Source organism: Tauraco erythrolophus, chromosome 1, assembly GCF_009769465.1.
Source record: "Tauraco erythrolophus isolate bTauEry1 chromosome 1, bTauEry1.pri, whole genome shotgun sequence".
Lineage (NCBI taxonomy): Eukaryota > Metazoa > Chordata > Aves > Musophagiformes > Musophagidae > Tauraco > Tauraco erythrolophus.
This window is the reverse complement of record NC_141465.1, coordinates 97,877,186-97,898,026: the sequence shown is the minus strand read 5'-3', so window position 1 is coordinate 97,898,026 and position 20,841 is coordinate 97,877,186. Positions and strand designations below refer to the sequence as shown.

General features: G+C 37.1%; 1 protein-coding gene across 1 annotated transcript in view; it reads right to left on the bottom strand.

The window, feature by feature from the left end:
• DIAPH3 (diaphanous related formin 3) overlaps positions 1–20,841 on the bottom strand; it is a 250,682-nt gene that overhangs the window by 139,007 nt on the left and 90,834 nt on the right. The window contains exons 18-20 of the mRNA XM_086611740.1: positions 6,483–6,512; positions 3,527–3,622; positions 1,852–1,946 (exon numbers count right to left, since the gene is read on the bottom strand). Of these exons, the coding sequence (XP_086467866.1) occupies positions 1,852–1,946; positions 3,527–3,622; positions 6,483–6,512 (221 nt within the window). The remainder of the gene's footprint in view (positions 1–1,851; positions 1,947–3,526; positions 3,623–6,482; positions 6,513–20,841) is intronic.

Genomic DNA, 20,841 nt, shown 5'->3' with positions numbered 1-20,841 from the left:
ATTAACTGCATCACTGAACGAAATAAAGATAATTATTCAATGATTATATATACTGTCACTGAAGATGACGGCTCATGTTTGTTCCTTCAAATATTTCTTAAGAAATACGTCTCATTCTTCAAATCAATCAGTAGACAAGCTCCTTTTAAAGGAAAGTGAAGTTCAAACAGCTCAACAGAGTTTAAAGACCTTTGAAATCCAGGTGACAAGAAGTGAGGACCAAACTGCATGCAGAACACTGTACAGCCTCCTCAGTAGGACCTTATTTTGACATTCCAATATGGTGGAAATTTATTTTGCAAGCAAAGTACACAAATATAGATTTGGCTTGTTTTGACCTTTGCATATAAATTGCTACGTGTCACAGTGCAGGTCACGCATCTGAATCTCAAAGGTTCAAAGAGCCTTAATGTTACAATCCATTTTATGACTCTCTCTATTACCTGTATTTATTTCTTCACTAATCAAGATTCCTGCAAAAAGCATATGTTTGTAAAAAAAAAAAAAAAAAAAAAAATCACCTAATTTTGTCGTTCTTGGATGTTTCAGCAGGTAGTGGTACCCATGTCTCTAACACGCTTTCAGGTATACTGTAGGGATCAGCTATTTAAATCCTCTGTAATTGCAACCTATGCCATATAATTATGATTTGACATTTACGAGTCATAATAGCAACAATTTGAAGTTCATCATATTATGTAGGAGTCCTGTCCAAAGACAAATCTTGGTCTAAAGACGTTTCTTTGCAAATCTAATGGATGCCCATCAAGATGACTGGGGAACATTTCCCACGGCAGGCAAGGAGAGGTTGAGAAAAGTGGGTTTATTGAACTGTAAGAAAACAAGACACAGGGGACCTTAATGTGGGCTTCAGGTATTCAACTGAAGAGTACAGAGAAGATGCAATTAGGTTCTTCTAGGAGGTGTGCAGCAGAAGGCCAAGGTCACAAGTTGCAACAATGAAAATTCCAGTTAGATAAAAACCAAAAGTTTTTTCACCATGAGAGTAATTCAACACCGGAAAATGTGTCCAAAAAGGCTATAGAGTCTCTAGCCTTGGAGATATCAAAACTTTAATAGGAAAAGGACCCAAGCAACCTGCTTTAGTTGACCTGGCTTTGAGCAGGGGCTTGGATCAAATGACCTCCAGACATCCCTTCCAAATTATTTTTTCCCATGGTACTATAATGAAGTATTTGTATTTAAATTGTATCATGAAATTCTTCAACTTATCAACCTTTAAATAACAGTGTGCAGAGAAGAATACAAAGAACTTCCAATTTCTTTTGTCTGCACACAGGCTCATAGTGATTTTGTGCTTTGAATAAAGTAATAGGGAACTGGAAAACACTACCCAAATAAACTGTAAGGAAGAAAAGTGGTCACTGTGAATGGACTAAGGCAACATCCCAGACTGTATCAGCTCTAACAGGGGGGGTGGGGAACAATCAAAAAAAAAAAACAAAACCCAAACACCACAAAGAAAACTAAACCAGTTTTTTTACCAGAACAACAGATCTGTGCACATAAAACAGAGGTAGAAACAAAGAAAAAATTAGTAGCTACGAAAGAAACAGAATGTATCCTATGCTGTCCAATATAAACCAAAGAAAAAACTCTATTTAGGTGTAGACAATATAAATGCAGAAAATCGTTGATTTAAATTCAGCTGCTATTCAGAAAAAATAGCATTACAAATATAAAAAAACTTGACAGTTCAAAGAAAAAAAAAACAGTCTTGCAATGATTTATTAGCCAAAAGTTTACGTTAAGAAGCTTTCTAGCTACAGGTTTCTATTTAATGAGAAGCTTACCCTGAAATATCGAGATTTAAATTGTCATTTTCCTTACCTGAATCATGGACTCTGACAGTTGTGTTTCGTCTATTTCCAATATCATCATTTTGATTTCCTCATAAGGCACTCGGAAAGAGCCAAGGAAAATTGCTAAAACAAAGATTCAGCACATAATGAAGAAAGCAAGACAACAACAATCTCTCTTCTGTGTACAAAATACCAATTATACAGGTCATAGCAACTACAGATTAACAAACACTATGCAAAGTAAAACAGATAAAAGATAACAATTTTAAATGTAATTTTAATTACTGTTCTCTTACAATTCGAGCCTTCTCCATCCATTCATTATGCACAACATCTAGCATCACAGAAGACATCCATAAACAGCCAGTGACAAGTCTACTCTGCAGAACAAGATGAGGAGCGGCGTTCCTCAAGGAATAGTATTGGGCCCACTGCTGATAACATCTTTGTCAGAGACATGGACAGTGGCCAGCAGGTCGAGGGAGGTGATTCTCTGCTTTCATGAGATCCAATCTGGAGTACTGCATTCAGCTCTGCAGTCCCCAACACAAAAAGGACACAGAGTTGTTGGACCAAGTCCAGAGGAGGCCCATGGAGATGATCACAGGGCTGAAGCACCTCTCCTATGAAGACAGGCTGAGAGAGTTGGGGCTGTTCAGCCTGGAGAAGAGAAGCCTCTGGAGACACCTTATAGCAGCCTTCCAGTACTTAAAGGGGGCCTACAAGAAAGCTGGAGAGAGACTTTTTGCAAGAGTATGTAGTGATAGGACAAGGGGCAATGGCTTTAAACTGAAAGAGGGCAGATTTAGATTAGATATAAGGAAGAAATTCTTCACTCTGAGGGTAGAGAGGCACTGGAACAGGTTGCCCAAGGCCAGGTTGTATAAAGCTTTGAGCAAGCCAATCTAGTGGAAGGTGTCCCTAGTCATGGCAGAGAGGTTGGCACTAGATGATCTTTGAGGTTCCTTCCAACCCAAACCATTCTATAACTCTATGAATGATAATCAGTGCTTTTATCATTATTTTGCATGGAAGTGACAATTACACTTTTTTCTTCAAAGGTCTTGTCAGAGCTTTCTCTTAAAAAACATCATGAGAAACCAAAACCATATAAACAGTTAAAAACCAAAATGCCCTTATAAACACTGTTTATTCATTCACCATAATTCAGCCATTTCCTATTTTATATCTGCAGACATTTAGGAACCTGTTTTTTATAGCACTCCTCTCCACCAAAACTTTTATCATCTTTATTTGCATATTATTGCATAATACTGAGTATTGCCTTCTTTCTATGAAAAACATGAGATGGACAGACATCTTGTAGACATTATTGTCTTTTTTGCCAGGGCCAGTTTGGTTGGAGGAGTCGGGGCATAAGGGGACAGGCAGTATTCCTTGCTTAGTATGTTGAACATATGGATAGATAATTAAATATATAGCTGTATGCTTGTATTTCAATATATACAGAAAATAACCTCAGTCTTAAACAAGGGATAACCTTTAACTGTTTTCTGGGTCTCTTTAAACATGTTTCAGTTGTATCAACTCACATGCTTGGTCTTAACACCAATATGCGCAAATACACATATTCTCCCACACTTTAGACAAAAAGTGGCTACCAGGCATCAGACAAGAGAGAAAAAAAAAATTATAAAACATTTATACAATATTACTTTGTCATAAACCCAGAATCTACTTACACAGATTCTGTGCAATCTTTGGATCCAAAACTTTTAATTCTTTGATTCGTTTCTTAATGGATTTCTTTTCTTCAAAATCCTCCTCCTCTTTTTTTACTGCAGAAGTAAACACAAATACACTCACTGTTAACTCTTAATATTTAGAGAAAACATTAATGAATTCAGAAAACATTTGCTATCAAGCATAGTCAATTCATAAAAAAAAAGAATGTATTATAGAACACAGACAACAAAATAGAGGGTTTGCATTTATTGTTTGCATTCTCAAAATTTTTGCTCTTCAAATTTGCTAGCCTTCTAGAACGAGACTTTTTTTAATATATAGAAATTGAATAAAGATGCTGAAGTTGATTGACTTTTGTGACTTCAGACCATCCGTACGTATTTAAAGCATCATGCAACATACTTCAGTCAGCCGGGCCAGGTTAACACTGTGAAATGGATTTTAACACTAATAAATCGTAAAGAAGATATGTCAACATGTCTCAACTTTGATCAATAAAGAACCAACCCAAAAATTAAAAGTATTGAGTAATTAATTATTAATTATTAATTAAAGTATTTTTGTAACCACTTCTGTCTAAATATATGCACCAAAATTACCACAGACCGCTGCCTCATTAAAAAATTATTACCCTATAATATAAATAAGTATATACAATCCAAACCATTCTATGATTGCCATTTTTTAATAATTTTTCATATATTATCATTACTGTTTCTAATTTTATATTGCTATTATTATTAAATTGTTCTTTTCTCAACTCACAAATGTCCATTCCCTTTTCTCCTTTATTCTCTTCACCATTCCCCAGGGGTGGGGAAGGGTGAGAGAGCAGCTGCGTGGGGTCTTGCTGCAAGTCAGGTTAAACCATGGCATCACCTTATTACAAAATACCACAAAGACAAAGTGATTGCATAGATGTCCATTAACATTATTGGAAATTTTGGCTTATTCTTTCTTTTCAGAAAATAATTCATACAAATATGATGTCTCAAATGCATTATGTAAGCTAAATTAATTTCTAATTATTCACACATTGTCATAAGAATTTCAGTTTAAAAAATTGGCATAGGCTTGATAATGTATTAGTGGGAACCATTTAAATTATTATGCAAATGAACAAAGACCAAAATCTTTCCTTAAATGCAATCTGGTTGTACTTTTTTATTTTTTTCTTTTTTGCCTTTTCTTTCCTTTTCCCCCTTGCCCTCCACAGCACAAATCCTCACTGTCAAATGCTATTCTCCCAATGTATTAATATTTTTTTAACTAATTCTCTATACTATTTTGCAAATGAAATTAGTTTCCAAGGATTCACAGTATGATTGTTCCAAATTAAGCTATACAAGCTTCAAATATTTGAGAGTAGAAAATATGTCGTAATAAAAGTATATGCTACTGACTTCAGAAGGAGATGGACATAGACGAGAAGTCTCGTCAAGAAAACAGGATTAAAATTCCTAGCTCACTGATGATTCTTAACAAAACCAGATGAACATGAATTATAAAGAGGATTTCCCTAAGACGAAATTACTTCTATAAGTTTTAAGAGAGATCTTTGAGAGCTATGTCATTCTTAAAAAAATGTTTTTCTAAGCACATGAAATTTTGCCTAGGGGTGGGACACAGACCAATACCAATACCTCTTGAGGTATTTGAGCTTTGTTGTCTAGGATACTACCAAAGAAATAACCTAAAGATTTCACATAGAGATTGAAGGAACTGGATTCTACTCCCTTGCGAGTTGGTGGAGATATAAATTTGAATCATCTCCCAAATCACTTAATATTCTACCCCTGATAAGCAGCATGATGCTCCTCTTGAGGACATGCCACAGTGCAGAAAAGAACCTGGTAGTATTGAGCTAAAACATAAAGCAGTCCTTGGAAGAAGGACTGCTATCTGGAGTCCCGGCAAATGAGTTACAAAGCCACAATGCTCCTCTTTTGTCTTTCTCCCCACTGTACCCACAATAACCAGTTGGCCTTCAGTTTCTTTTGGCACAAATTTAACAGAAAGGTTTGCGTTCTCCTGTCCCAGGAAAAATGACACACTTTGCTTACTACACACATGAAAGCAAAAGAAGCAGGTTTTAACCATCAATTAGAACTGAATACCCCATGTTCAAAGGGAACAGAATGAAATTTGAACTACTGCATAAAAAAGAGGTTACCACTAAAGCTTCACTTTTTTTTCATTATGCTTTAAGAAGAGCCCTTAATGAACCCGAAGGGCATGTCAGGGGCTACAGATCTCAGCATCATGCAACTGATTCCTCCTGCAGTTACACACCCTAACCGACCTCTCAAATTTCTCATCAGCAACATGCTGAAAACAGTCATTTTTAAAAGCATCAATTTGATTTGCCTGTCTAATCAACACTAGAACTGCAGATACCACTAGCAGATCTGAACAGGTAGCACTGGTTCCATGCCACATTCATGCCTTACTCCTTTGAATCATCATGAAAATACAGTAATGCTTTATGGCTACCCTGGAACTTTGCAAAACATCATTTTACAGGAAACAAAATAATCTCCTCAATAGTCAAAATAAAAAACTGAAGTTATCTGAATTTATTAATTTACTTAAACTTGCCCTAACAGCCTTGAACTGGATACTAAAAGGAGCTGAAATAGAAAAAAATATAAATATTTTTGCCTTTTCTAGCACTGGAAAGCAATACTTATGCATTACAAGTCTTATAACAGAGATAATACACAGATACACAAACATACAGAAAAAATTAGCAGTTAAACATGTTATGATTCTATTTTAACTCCTAACTTCTAAACTAAGAAACAATGCTGCAAATGAACTGGCTAATTCCCTCTGGGATTTTAACCTAAGGAAAAATGTATAAGTATAGAACATATTTACTCTAGGAACTCACACAGGAATTGTCTCCTGAGTTATACAATTACACAACAAACTAAATTACTGCAAACTTACGTGATACTTCAGGAGAATTCAGGTCACATCCTTATGTAGTTGGCAGCAATAAGAAACAGAGGACACATATTACTTGTCTTCCCTATTGGAAACGTTGCACTTTCCAATGAAAACTCTGATATCTCCTACTGCCTCTAGAAATTTTTACCTCTTTTGCTTATTAACTTACAAAGGAGGAAAAAAGAAAAAAAAAAAAAGACAAAACTATTATCTATTTCTAACAAGAAAAAAAAAGGAAAAAGCTGACTGGGAAGAAAGAAAAAAAGAAAAAAATTTAATAGAAAGATCTGAACAGGTGAAATATCTAGACTAATAGGAAATCGAAGAAAAGAGGGTTAAACTGAAAGAGGGTAGATTTTGATTAGATGTAAGGAAGACATTTTTTACAATAAGAGTGGTGAAACACTGGAACAGGTTACCCAGAGTTGTTGTCCATGCCCCATCCCTGGAAGAGTTCAAGGCCAGGTTGGATGAGGCTTTGAGCAACCTGGTGTAGAGGAGAGTGTCCCTGCCCATGGCAGGGGGGTTGGAACTGGATGATCTCTGAGGTCCCTTCCAACCCTAACCATTCTACGATTCTATGAAAATAATCATATAGACTTTTATTTGGGGAAGGCATTAGAGCAGGGAGAAAAGCATATAGAAGACAGAAAATGGAAAAACATCCGCTTACACTGGAAAAAGAGAAAGCAGCCCAGTGAGAGTGGGCAGCTGCTGCAGAAGGAAGGTGACTATCGAGGGAAATAGACATAAGATGATGTCTTGCTAATGAGAGAAGAATCAAGCCAGGGGATCTCAAAATGCACAGGCAGCTCTCATGGTTCCAGAAGTTGGACCATCATATTAAGCCATTAACCTTCAAAATTACATGTCTTATTTCGGGTATTATACAGCTAAAAAGAAATGTTACACACCAAGACCTGCACATCCTTTCAATATCTGTCTATATGCTACATCTATCACACTGGGGGGCATACACACAGCCTCAGCATCTGAACTGGATAATTTTTAGACAGTAGTACCTCATCTGATACTCCAACTGCTCTGCCCTCTCAGGCTGCGGAACAAAGTGTTACAGCACTTTGAAACACACAGAATTCATCTTCCACCCTTCACACTTCCTCTTATTTTCACAATCCCGCATCCTTATTAACGTGACTCCCAAATTAACAGATGTGGTTGCCAGTGTACAGACGCCAAATACCTCAAAGGAGTTCTAGCTATTGGAAAGATTGCTTTCGCTGTCTCCTTCAAACGGGCGTCCATGTACATATTCAACTGCAGTCAGCTACCTCCATCTGTGGCAATGACCTGACTGAAATTAGAGTCCTGAAGGGAGTGGTGACAGGACTGTTTAAAAATACAACATCACAGTTGGAAGCCGACAGAATAGCATTTCATAAAAATGTATATTGAACCCTACGTAGCTACTCCGCAGATCTCAAACAATTACATTCTTGGTAGGTGCCACTGAAATAATCCGTACATTCACGAATTGTTATCCAAATTTCCATTTCTGCCACAGGTCTTGATATAATCTGCTACCCACAATCTTTGTCTAAGAAAAACCATATCTGTGCATCTGTATGCTAAAGAAAGAAAGTATTCTAAAATCCATCATCCTACTGAATAAAAACAAAATACCCTTGAAATACAGGCTTGAAAAGGTACATGCAGATCTGAACATTTATTTTAAAAGGTCTGAATTCCTAGTTCAGATGAAACTCGAAAACTACATTACACAGAAACCTACAGAACACTCAATGGAGTTATTTTGTCACTAAGTAACAGGGCTGTACAGAAAATTACACAAGACCTTGCACCTTTTCTACTCTCTTAGCTAAGACGACAGTCATCTTGCAGTCTGTCCTCACTGAAACATGAAAGAAGCTGTCTGGGGTCACAGGCTAAACCATATCAAGTCTCATTATGGAAGTAGATGCATACGACATCCATTTAGACGTCTAGCTCTTAGCAGTACAGGATAGCTTGTGCCCCATATAGTAGGATAATTCACTGCAAGACCTGCATTCTTTATCTCCAAAAGGTTATCTGGAATCAAAGGAATAGATCTTTAAGAGAATATGAGGTTGCAGCTAAATAAGAAATGCTGCAGAAGTTCTTAGTTGTTCAAAGCAAAAATGCGGAATAACTTGTCGTAAATCACAGAACTACTGAGGTTGGAAGAGACCTCTGTAGGCCATCTGTTCCAACCTCCTACTCAAGCAGGGACGCCTAGGGCCAGGTGCCCAGGACTGTATTTAGGTGGCTTTTGAATATCTCCAAGGATGGAGAGAGAGTCCACAACCTTTGTGGGCAACCTGTGCCAGTGCTCAGTCACACTCATAGTAAAAAAAAAAAAAAAAAAAGTGTTTCCTGATGTTCAGAGGGAACCTCCTGTGCTTCAGTTTGCACCCATTGCCTTTTGTCCTGTCACCAGGCACCACTGAAAAGTGCCCGGCTCCATCCTCTTTACATTCTTCCTTCAGGTATTTATATAAATTGATAAGATCCTCCTGAGCCTTCTCTTCTACATGTTAAACAGTGCCAGCTTTCTTGGCCTTTCCTCATAGGAGAGATGCTCCACTCCATCATCTTCAGGACCCCTTCCCCAGTATGTCCACATCTCTCTTTTACTGAGGAGTCTCAAGCTGGACACAGTACTCCAGGCGTGGCCTCACCAGTGTTGAAATCAAAGGCCTCACAAGGAATACATGACATTTGCTGACAGAACACAGCCTTTTGAAGATTTGGACTGTTTAAACAGCTCCACAACTACTGTCCCACAATGACATGTGACAGAGTAAAGTAAAGTTTAGTCTTCAAAAAAGGACACCAAGACACCATCAGCTCCATTTGCAGATTTCATACGGAGTTGTAGGGTTCACCAGCACAACTATTTGTGATAATCTGCTTCAAAATAGCAAAAAAATTACGAACTAGGTCTAAATCATTCTGCAATGTTGTTGAAGACACCTATCTGTTTTTTCTAATGAAAACAATGATAAAATGAGGATACTGGGCACAGTCCACAGCAGTAGGAAGAAAGCCTGAAAGCTGAGAGGCCAGAAATAATTCTTCTTTCCCAAAAAAGCAACTTAAGGTTGTATCAACACAAACATTAGCCTCAGGGACTCCATCTTATGTCTACATATATTTAAAACTTGAAAAACCAGTATGAAGCTATTAACTACAGTAGCAATACAAATATCGTTTCATAGTTTCACCCGTCAGCTTCGAAACTGAAAATGTTTCCATTACTTTACATCCAGTTGGATTGCAAAATCCTAGAAAGTATGAGTACTTGTTGTTCTTCTTCATGTTCACTACAACAGATATGTGGAAAATATAACGCAAAGGTGCCGATGTATTCCAAGTGCCTGTTTATTCAGGCCTCTGTCCTTTTTGAAAATTTCTATTCATTGGTGACATCCAAAGATATTTTGGAAAGGTAGTTGCTGCAATAGTGAACATTTCTTTAGCTTTACCGTTTGTTTTCTGAGCAGTTTGTAAGAGAATTTCACTTCCTATCTCCTCCAAACATCTGTTGTCATGCACACATGCACTGTTGTTCCTACACTGACAACACTGCTGTTGAATCGGCGCAATTCATGAATACATCATGATAACTCAGTCATGCATCGTGATAACTCATTCAAAATAGAGGATTTTATCACAAATAATTTCTCAAGGGTACATGAGAACCGGCATCACTGATAACACCAAAGGTACAAATGTAATCAGGCATTTTACCTCTGATAGGCTATTTCAAGGTAATTCAGAAGAACATGCTTCTATAATCGGCTATTAAATACGTCCAATGACTGACTTTGTAGATACTTTAACACAAAGCTTCTCTATGAATCAGCCTATTTTTAAAATACTTTAATTTACCACAAAATACCTATCCTATTAAACTTCCATAATTACATAATCTGCATGAGAAAACAACTGAAGCATATATAATATGTATGAGAGTTGGAGAGCAATTATATTTATAAGTGTAATATGCTGATACTTTTTCTTACAGCTCTGCAAAAAATTAATAAAAAAAAAAAATCGGAACATCTTTCCAGATGGTTTTAGCACCAAAGCAACCAATGATTAGTAATTTTATATTACTTAGTAGTCTTTAATTTTCTATATGTACATCACATTAATAAGTACTTCAGCATAGAATCTTTACAGTTGTCAGCACATGCATCTTGCCCCTTGAAATACTGTACAACCATGGCATGAATACGTGGACCAAGAAAAAAAAAACACAACAGGTAATTAAGATGGACATATAAGGTCTTTGTTTGCAAGACATAGCAATAACCGGCACAGGCAAACCAATCATGTAACAGGAACTAATACACTGGCAAGTGATTAACCAAATGGACTTGTGTTTGTGCTTCCTCCCTTTCCTTCCTCTTTTTTAACAACGAACACAGGAGTTTACAGCTAAAGGGTACTGCTTTGGGGAAATTAGCCAAGTACCTAAACTAAGTCACTAAGTTTTTTAAAGCAGAAACACCATCTCAATTTTATTTTGAAAACCTAAGTTTTTATCTTAGTGACGAAACAGTTTCTGAATAATGTTAGTTCATTCATAAACCAAAGACATTAAGCTGTCATGCTTTTTAATGGCAGTTGATAAGATTCTGAAGAAAAAATCAACTCTGAAATCCTATTTTGTAAGAAGTAACTATCTAAAACACTCTCAAAAATATGGCATATACAAATCAGAAGAATCTTTTTCTTAGTTACAATCTGAACACCTGCTCGGCTTCACACTAGAACTGAAAGTTTTAACCAAGACTGATTCAGCTCCTGGAAGGATTTAAAACTTCACTAATTTTCCTGTGAGGGGAAATGAAAAAGAGGTGGTTGACGTGAGCTTTCTGCTGCTACAACAGAATTTGTTGAACAGAGAAAAGTAAAACACGCTGGTGTTCCCAGCAGTAAAGTTATTTAGAGACTAGCTGCAGTAGACACATATTTCTGCAGTTTTCAGACCTCCTCATTTTAGGACATATTCCTACCATCAAGAATTAGATGCTTGGGCCTTACAAGGCTGATCTGTCACACTTGACAGAAGCTATCAAAAGCAGAATAACAGGACCCGAGTGAAGTTGCACCTGAGCTGAGCACAGTTGATTCAAGAAGCACCGCATGACTTCATTACCATGTGAAATGGAATGACAACTGTTCAACTCCACTTTTTTGGGTCCAGTAACTGAAAGGAGATACAGAACCACACAAAAGTATTGGTCAAGGAGCCAGCATGGGTCAGATTAAGTGGGACAAGGAAAAAGAAAGAGCAAACTCAAGTTTAAAAAAGCAGTTAGAATCATAACTAAACTGCTGCCTCCAGAAACCTCTTCATAAGAATAGCTATGTCCTGATGGATCGAAAGTCAACCTCTTTGAGGGATCGATAAGATACACAGGAAAAAGTACAAGAACAAGTCAAGCATACACTTCTTTGCAAGTCTCCATATATTTGCCTTTCAGAGGCTGTCCAATTCCAGAGCAAAATTTTTTCATTTAATAATCTTTGACAGATTGTTCTTCCATGCATTTGTGTATTTGCTTTTTACACCTAGTAAATTTTAAAAATTGATGAAGTCCTTCAGCACAGAGTTCTCATTCTAAATTATGCATTGTACTAATAAAGATTTCATTTTATTTGTTTTGATAATCTTCATCAGTTTTAGTGTACTTCTACTATACCTTTTATTACCAAGAGGAGACAAAACAACACAAAGTATGCAGGATGTGGGCACAGCTTGAACTTGTACAGTGACGCTTTTTTAATTATTATTCTGTTTTTCTTTCCTGATAGTTCCCAAAACCCTATTTGCTTTTAACCATTGCTGAGACTGAGAAGACGTTGTGAGTCTAGCAGCAACTTATTAAACTGTCAACTAATTCTACCCTTTATTAATTATTATCTTCAATATGTCCACCATAGATATCAACTTTGCTAATCGGAGATCCTCAAACCCCAGAAATCCTTTTTGAAAACCATCATCACATTTGTCACCTTTCTTCCTTTCCTCTGATGCTGGCATAGGTTCAAATAATAGTTTACACAGCACAGTTCATAGATCAGCTGTTTCATCCTTCAGTTCCCTTGGAAGTCTGGGGTGAATACCAGCTGGTCTTAGCAATCTGTTACTGTTCACTTTATTGACCTATTCTAAAACTTCCTCTACTGACCGTGCAAGTTGTGACTCATCCTCCAACACAGTGCTCCTCCACAAAGACCTGTTTGGAGGTAACTTCCCTATACTGGACAAACAGAAATTATTCTAAGCTTCAGTACTTGCAAGTAGGAGAGAGGGGTGTTACTCAAACTTCCCTTTTTTTCTTTAGAAGACAGATAAGAAGCAGTAAATCACACTTTTGTATTGCATTTTTATGAAGTCTCTATCTATGCTTAAAATTCACTACCATGAAAAATTTAACACCTTCGCTCTAACTCAGCAAAGCATTAAGAATTAGAACAGTATTTGAAACATACTGAAGTCCCTGGAATTTAAACAAAGCATATACCACCAAGTAAAATCTGAATGAAAAAGAGACACTTCAAGATGTGGCTTCTGCTGCTTAGAGATTTTATGTACTATATGTTAAATATCATTAATATGCTGCAGTATTTGCATTTCCCTAACTTTGCTCTGTTGCCATTTACAAGTAAGACCACTAATTCAACGTTATTTTTTTAAAAGCTTCTAATGAACAACTCATTATTTCGTTTGGTATCAAACCCCTTTCAACTTCACTAAATCGATTCTAAAAGTTGTACAATGACTTGTTTCTAGAAACAGCAAGCTGCAGACAATCCAGGAGACTCCTGGAGTGCATTGAGGGCAACTTGTTAAGCCAGGCAACAGTTAGCCCTACCAGAGGAGATGCAATACTAGACCTGATGGTCACCAACTCAGGTGAGCTAATTGATAATGTCAAGATTAGAGGCAGCCTGGGCTGCAGTGATCATGCATTGATGGAGTTTGCAGTCTGAAGGATACAGGTCAGGCAAAGAGTAAAGTCAGGACTCTCAATTTTAGGAAAGCAAACTTCCAGCTGTCCAAGGAATTAATCAATAGGACCCCCTGGGAAACTGCCCTCAGGGTCAAGGGAGCAGAACAGAGCTGGCAGATCTTCAAGGACACTTTCCATAGAGCACAAGAGCTCTCGATCCCCAAATGCGAGAAATCAGGCTAGGAATGCAAGAGACCTGCATGGCCGAGGTGAGACCTGCTGGACAAACTAAAGGGCAAGAAGGAAATGCACAGGCAGTGGAAGGAGGGACAGGTATCCTGGGAAGAGTATAGGGACACCGCCCAGTTGTGTAGCGATGGGGCCAGGAAGGTCAAAGTGTGGATGGAGTTGAACTTGGCAAGGGACACAAATAATAAGAGAAGCTTCTACAAGTATGTCGGCCAGAAAAAGAAGGTCAAACATAGTATAATGCTTCAATGAACACAACTGGCAAACCGTTAACAACAGACAAGGAGAAGACTGAGACACTCAACAACTTTTTTACCTCAGTCTTCACTGGCAACATCTCTTTCTACATCTCTCGAGTGGATGGACCACCAGGCAGGGACTGGCGGAGCAAAGTCCTTTCCACTGTAAGAGAAGATCAGGTTTGTGGCCACCTGAGGAACCTGAACATACATAAGTCTATGAGACTTCATGAGATGCATCCCAGTGCCCTGAGGGAACTGGCTGATACAGTTGTCAAGTCACTCTCCATGATATTTGAGAAGCCATGTCCACCAGGTGAAGTCTCTGGTGACTGGAAAAAAGGAAACATTGCATCCATTTTTAAAAAGGATAGAAAGGCAGATCATGTCAGCCCCACCTCTGTGTCATCTATTTGGACTTCTGTAAGGCCTTTGACATGGTCCCTCCCAATATCATTCTCTCTAAATGGAAGAGACATGGATTTGATGGGTGGACTGTTTAGTGGATGAGGAATTAGTTGGATGGTTGTATCCAGAGGATAGTGGTCAACGACTCAATGTCCAGCTGGAGATCAGAGAAAGGTGGTGTCCCTCGGGGGTCAGTACTGGGACCAGTATTGTTTACTATCTTCATCAACAATACAGACAGTGGGATCGAGTGCACCCTCAATAAGTTTGCAGATGACACCAAGCTGAGTGGAGCAGTTGACATGCCTGAGGGAAGGGATGCCATCCAGAGGGACCTGGACAATGTCAAGGAGTGGGCCTATGTGAACTTCATGAGGTTCTACAAGGCCAAGTGCAAGGTCCTGCACGTGGGTCGGGGAAATCCCAAGCATAGGTACAGGCTGGGCAGAGAATGGGTTGAGAGTAGCCCTGAGGAGAAGTATTTTTCATAATTGATTTGACCTTTGTCATTGTAAGATTTAAAATTAACAAGTACCATCTATATCTACAGCTAAGTTGAAGACATACTTCTCACAAAAAAAAATATTCCATTAAAATCTCATCTCCTTTCTTTAAACTATGGTTTTAATTTCACTTCATAAATTCATGCAGTGTACCGTCTTAACCAGCACTCAGCTCTCCAAATCAGTGTTTTCCTACGTACCCTTATAGATGAACAATACCTCAAGGTACTTACAAAAAAAGACAGTTTATAGTAGTTATTATGTAAAAGTCATTTCAATGCAGAATACGTATTGCACTACACAGTACGCTTTTGTAAGTACTTTCATCGAACAGAGATTTTCAAAAGGTACTCTGTGTTCTGATGTTATTTTTAATTCTTTTATTAACCTCTGATCTCAACTTAAAACAATTCAAGATCTTTCCAGCAGGGAAACACTGGATCAGGCTTTCAAGCTACTTCAAGTGACTGCACAAAAAACCAGGACATGGCAGCAAAAGAGACGGGGGAGTGCAAGGGCAGGAATGAAAGATTTGACATAAGAGGGACAAAAAACTTACTGAGCTATCACCGTCACCTCACAGCACTGTCAGTGCCTCACACAACAAAAGGGTAGGGGCAGTACTAACATGACAAAGGACCGATCGTTAATTTGTGGGAAGAAATAGCAGTACATGGGACTCCAAACTGAAAGGGCAGAGGGGTGAGGACAGAAAAATGGAATTACTAGGGAAGAGCTGGCATATCCTGAATGAAACCGCATGAGGAAGACACGATCAGCACCACACTACCAAGCTACACAGGTAGCGGGAAACCAAGGACATCAGAGATAAACAACATTTCTTCACATCAGTCCCTGAAGTACTCAAAGCACCTGCAGTATGCTTGCGGATGTGGATGGGTCACTTCTATCAACCTAAGACATCAGACAGCAGTACATAACCAGGCAGTGCAGTATCCCCAGATCTCCAAGATGATGCCATTATGCTGAATGGCAACCTGAAAGAAGCAGTGGACTTGCAGGTCAATGCTTGGGTTTGAACCTTCAGGGCAAGACTGCTTACTCATTGTTAGAACCCTTAGAAACTGGGAAACCTGGAAGGCAAGCCAACAAACAGCTAAATCCATGGGGATTTCCCATCCTGCAATCTGCAGCTGAACCTATTCCTCACACACTACTGCTTCACCTGCTGCTCATAAACATTTATCTTATGTGGTGTACGGGGACAGGGAGAGAAGATGAAGGAAAGCAAGTCTATGCCTTACTTGTAAATTTTTGCAACAGTAATACTAACTATAGTGTCATCTAAGAAATGTAAAATTGGAACTCTCATGGTCCAAAGAGCAGGTCCATGCTATATGAATGCACAACATATACATTTTTCATATTTTTGTTAAGTCTACCTCCAAAATACCGAAGGTCCATTCACAAGATAAGCGTGCCTGAACCTCTCTGATCTAGTTGATTGGAACAAATCTGCAGTTTAAATTTATTCATTACTAGTTTATATATATTTCTCTTGATTTAAACAGTTCTTTTCCCTTCCTAATGCTCTTCTAAAAGAATAAGAAAAAAATCTTAGTGCTACAACATGATCTTTGATTTTTCTTAATTAAAGATTTCAAATCCATTTAATCTCTTCACCTGATGTTACCAGCAGCTTCTACGCATCTGTGATTTAATCAGTCTTTAGTCTGGGCCAGTAGAACTGAAAGTCACATTACAAAGCGTGACTTGTAAACATATTAATGACAATGCTTCCCTATTGGAAACACTTCTGGGAAATCCAGGATTTGTTCTGCTCTTCTTCCCTTGCCTTTTTTTTTTTTTTTTTTGTAAAAAAATGATACATATCTATACATGCATGTACATAAATAGAAGGAAAAATCACAGATTCTAGTGCTAACCTAAGGTCGGCGTTCACACTGTTAAATTCTGGCATAAGCACCTCTTAGTTTAGGCTCTGATACCCTGCCCACAAGGAAAGGCAAGTTCTATGCTATGCTCATATACAACACCAACTGCATTTGAATGGACTGGAGAAGTGTGTTTATTTCAGTCAGCTTCTTTCTCAGATGATTTAGTACCAGCATTTTTCGCTTTCTTATGACACAGGCACACTTGCACTCACACTCTCTGTTCTCAAACACCACCAGTGTTTGAGTAGTCGGTCAGCTACTACAGGTCTCCATAATAAAGTGTTAGCACAAAGATAGTAAGAAACATTTTAATGGCTGCTACAAAACTTTAACATATAGGTTACTAGTTGCTTGTCCCATCTGGCTCTCTGTATTCACTCCCCTCATCACCCTACTTCCTCCCAGCATCAGACAGACATTGTGCACTAAGTAGCACACTGTTAAACACCAGTTAGGCAAATACAATAGCATTTAGCAACATGAACAAGGAATTGAACATATTGAAACTTCTTGGTTATGTGCAAAAAGTTCTGTTTAAATACAGACAAGTGAAGTCACAGATTAAGGTTTGCACAAAACAGTCCTATGGTTCTTACTTTGTAGATCATATATGTAGTACAAATATCTTCAGATGGCTTGAAATGCACTTAACTATAAAAAGTTCTTTCAGAATTGATGAACTTAAAAGGAACAGCAAAATTCGCCAATCATACTTAAGTATTTGGCTTTGTTCCCAAATTTAATTTGTGTTTTTACTACTCATTCAGCATCTTACTTGTGCCATCCTAACCTCCTTCGACTTGAGAAGGCCTCCAAACTCTGCCATCACAAAGTTCAGCATTCTCTTAACATATGCAACAAGTTAAGTACTATTTAATTACTCCCAAAACTGATCCTTCAGAAACTCTAATAGCCTCATAGTCAAATGCATTCTTTTTTGATATTCCAAACTTCCTCTTGAACTTATCTGTTTTACAAGTCTGATCCTACTTTTCATATAATGGCGGCACAGTGGCAACCCTACTGCAGCCCAAAGGTTAAATTTATCACATTTATTTCGCTTAGAAAAATTATCATCTTCTCAAAAGAAATCAAATTTTATCAATGATCTGGCATAATTTACTTTGCATATGCTGAATGTGACACATAGACACTTTTTTTTTTAAATCTACCTCTATAGTCTTGATTATAATTTTCTAGTAAAACTGTTCAGCATTTCTGCATATTGTTGATATTGGACTAACGAATCTATAACACAAAGTCCTCTGTGATTTCTGAAACTAACTTATAGAAAAGGTACAAAGCCTTTTTTCCGAGTTAAAATGAATATAAAGCCCCCTCGGTGTTCTCTTGCTATAACCACTAAATGATGCATGATTCCCTTGCAATCATCACTAAAAGTTATATACACCATTCCTAATAAAAGTAATGAATTGGATTTATACAACTGCATAAAGTAAAAAAAAACAATAATGCTCCATAGTGTAAGTTAAATTCAAGGTCCTTATGTGCACAAGCAACTCAAGTATTAGGCTGAAACAAAATACGGCTTCAGCCAACATTTTTCTTTGCTAAATCAAGAGCTGTCAATCAGCATATTTGTTTGTGTGGTCTTACTGAAGTACATTGCCTCAATCTCAACAGTCATAGTAAAGAATGCGGAGAGCGTAACTGTATCTACTTAACCTTCATCAACCAGCATTCACGCACCCTCATTAATGTTTTTCATCTCACTTTCAAGCACGACATGGTTCATACCAAAACAATAACTTGCTGATAATTGTTCGAGACAACAGCTGCACAGGAACAGTGCAGAGGTGAACTTTCTTATAGATTACAGGGTGCTTCAGTGAATTACAATTAGTTTAAAAAGTCATCTGTCCTGCTCAGCAGCTTTGACAAGAAGACATTTCATTAGCAACTAAAGAAGTCCTAACATATTTTCAGCGTTAGTGACCCAATTGCATTGTATTTTCTAAGACAGGAATTTCTCCAGATCACATGACAAATACTTCAATGTGTGAGCTCACAGCTCAGTAGAAGACGTAATGTTTATTAAACTGTCATGTGATATAAACTGAAGCTTACCTTACCACTCGTTATTATCTAATTTAAATGCTAATAAAATAAGAATAATTTATCAACTTCCAAATTGCAAACCATCTTTACAAAACTCTCTGATGGTAAGTTTACTGTACTCCTTCAAAAGAAAATCAGTGTCATAATTAAGAATATAACAAAAGAATTCAGATCAAGTACATAATGCTAAAACAAACCACAAAGGAAAGCAACTGTGTATATAGTTGTATAGCTGCATTCCATAGCAAGCTAAAGGAAGACAGAGCTCTTGGTTTTCATAATATTGTTCTGTCTCTGGGGTAAGAAAAAAGCTATCCCCCAATCTTCTGGTCTCGCCTAAAACTCCAACTCTAATTTGTTGTAATTGAAAAAAGGAAATATAAGTGGAAAATCCAACATATATATAACCTTTCTGTGACAAAATACTATATATCCACCTAGTCTAGATTATGGTTATTATAATGTGATGATAGTAAAAAAACCCAAACAATTAACAAGATTACTTATAAAAAAATGTTTTAACAAATCTTTCAGATGTCTATTTTTGTTAACAAACTGTTGTGTACTGATAATGTTCCCTGTCTCTTCTACAAGAATCACTTCAGTGCTGCATTATCTCTTGCTTTTCCTGTCCCAAAGCTCAACCTTCTGAAAGTCGGAGGATAACTTTTCTCTACGTTTATTTCTAATTTCCAAGGAAGCTGGTGAAACAAAAATGCTCCATTTCAGCAACAGAAAAATTTCCATATCTAGAAAAATATTATTTCTTTAAAATTACTCATAGATAGACAGTTGCCTTCATGACAAAAATGTATATTTTCCTTTTATTATTGTTAAGTAACAGATAACTGCAGAAATTACTAGATTTATTTTTTGGATTCTTTTACTATGATAAAAAAATAAAGACGTTTGGTGATGAAAAAAGAGCTATAAAAAGGACAGCAGATTTTCAGTAGCAAGTCTGGCTTCAGGTGCGGAAAAAAAAAATCGTAGTTTAAGACATATCAGAAACCTATATCCTGCCCAAATTCTTCACTTTGGAATAAGTTAACACATGAGACTGCAGCAACAGCTAGTGACATGAATTTATACAGAAAGTAATTACCTTTAATAAAATAAAATAAAATAAAATAAAATAAAATAAAATAAAATAAAATAAAATAAAATAAAATAAAATAAAATAAAATAAAATAAAATAAAATAAAATAAAATAAATAAAATAAAATAAAATAAAATAAAATAAAATAAAATAAAATAAAATAAGCAGAATTAAATTAAAATTTCCCAGTGTCATAAGAAGGCGCATACATAATGACTGTATGGGAGACAGAGCAATGTGTCTATTCCAAACAGAATATTGGATGAGTATCACTAAAAATAAACAAAAATGAAGAGAGAGAGCACAAGGCCTAGTTTTCCTTTTTGCATCAACCAACCAGTAGGAAGCATCCTTCAGAAGGCAGGAGAGATTTCAGATGCAGTTTAAAACAAGTTGTTTGTCTATGAATTGTTTTCTGTAGCATCCACCTTCCAAAGGCAGCACTGACTAAAAAAGCACATCAGTACTGTGATGCCAATATTACTGTGAGAAAAAAAAAGTTATTTGACAGTAACTGAAATTCTTTGAGATGTGTTATCCAGACGTACATGTGCAGTTATAGTTTTTAGCACGATACCGCAGTATTTTTGCGATGGGTATTTCTCAAGGTGCATAGTAAGTCACCACGTTCCTTTCTACACTTCCTTCCCCAAAGCTGGGCACGTTGCCATACAAACGTGGTGCATGATCTTTACTTTCATCCTCGCAAATTCAGAAATAGAAAAGTTAAATACATACTCATAGACAACATGTCTCAATGAATTCCAATTACTGACAAGTAATCTCTCTCTCTCTCTCTGGAATATTTGTTTATATAGGCATTCATACTGTGGGTAATAAGAAGTTCTACTCACACACCATCATTTACCTGGAATAGCATCCTGGAGTTGAA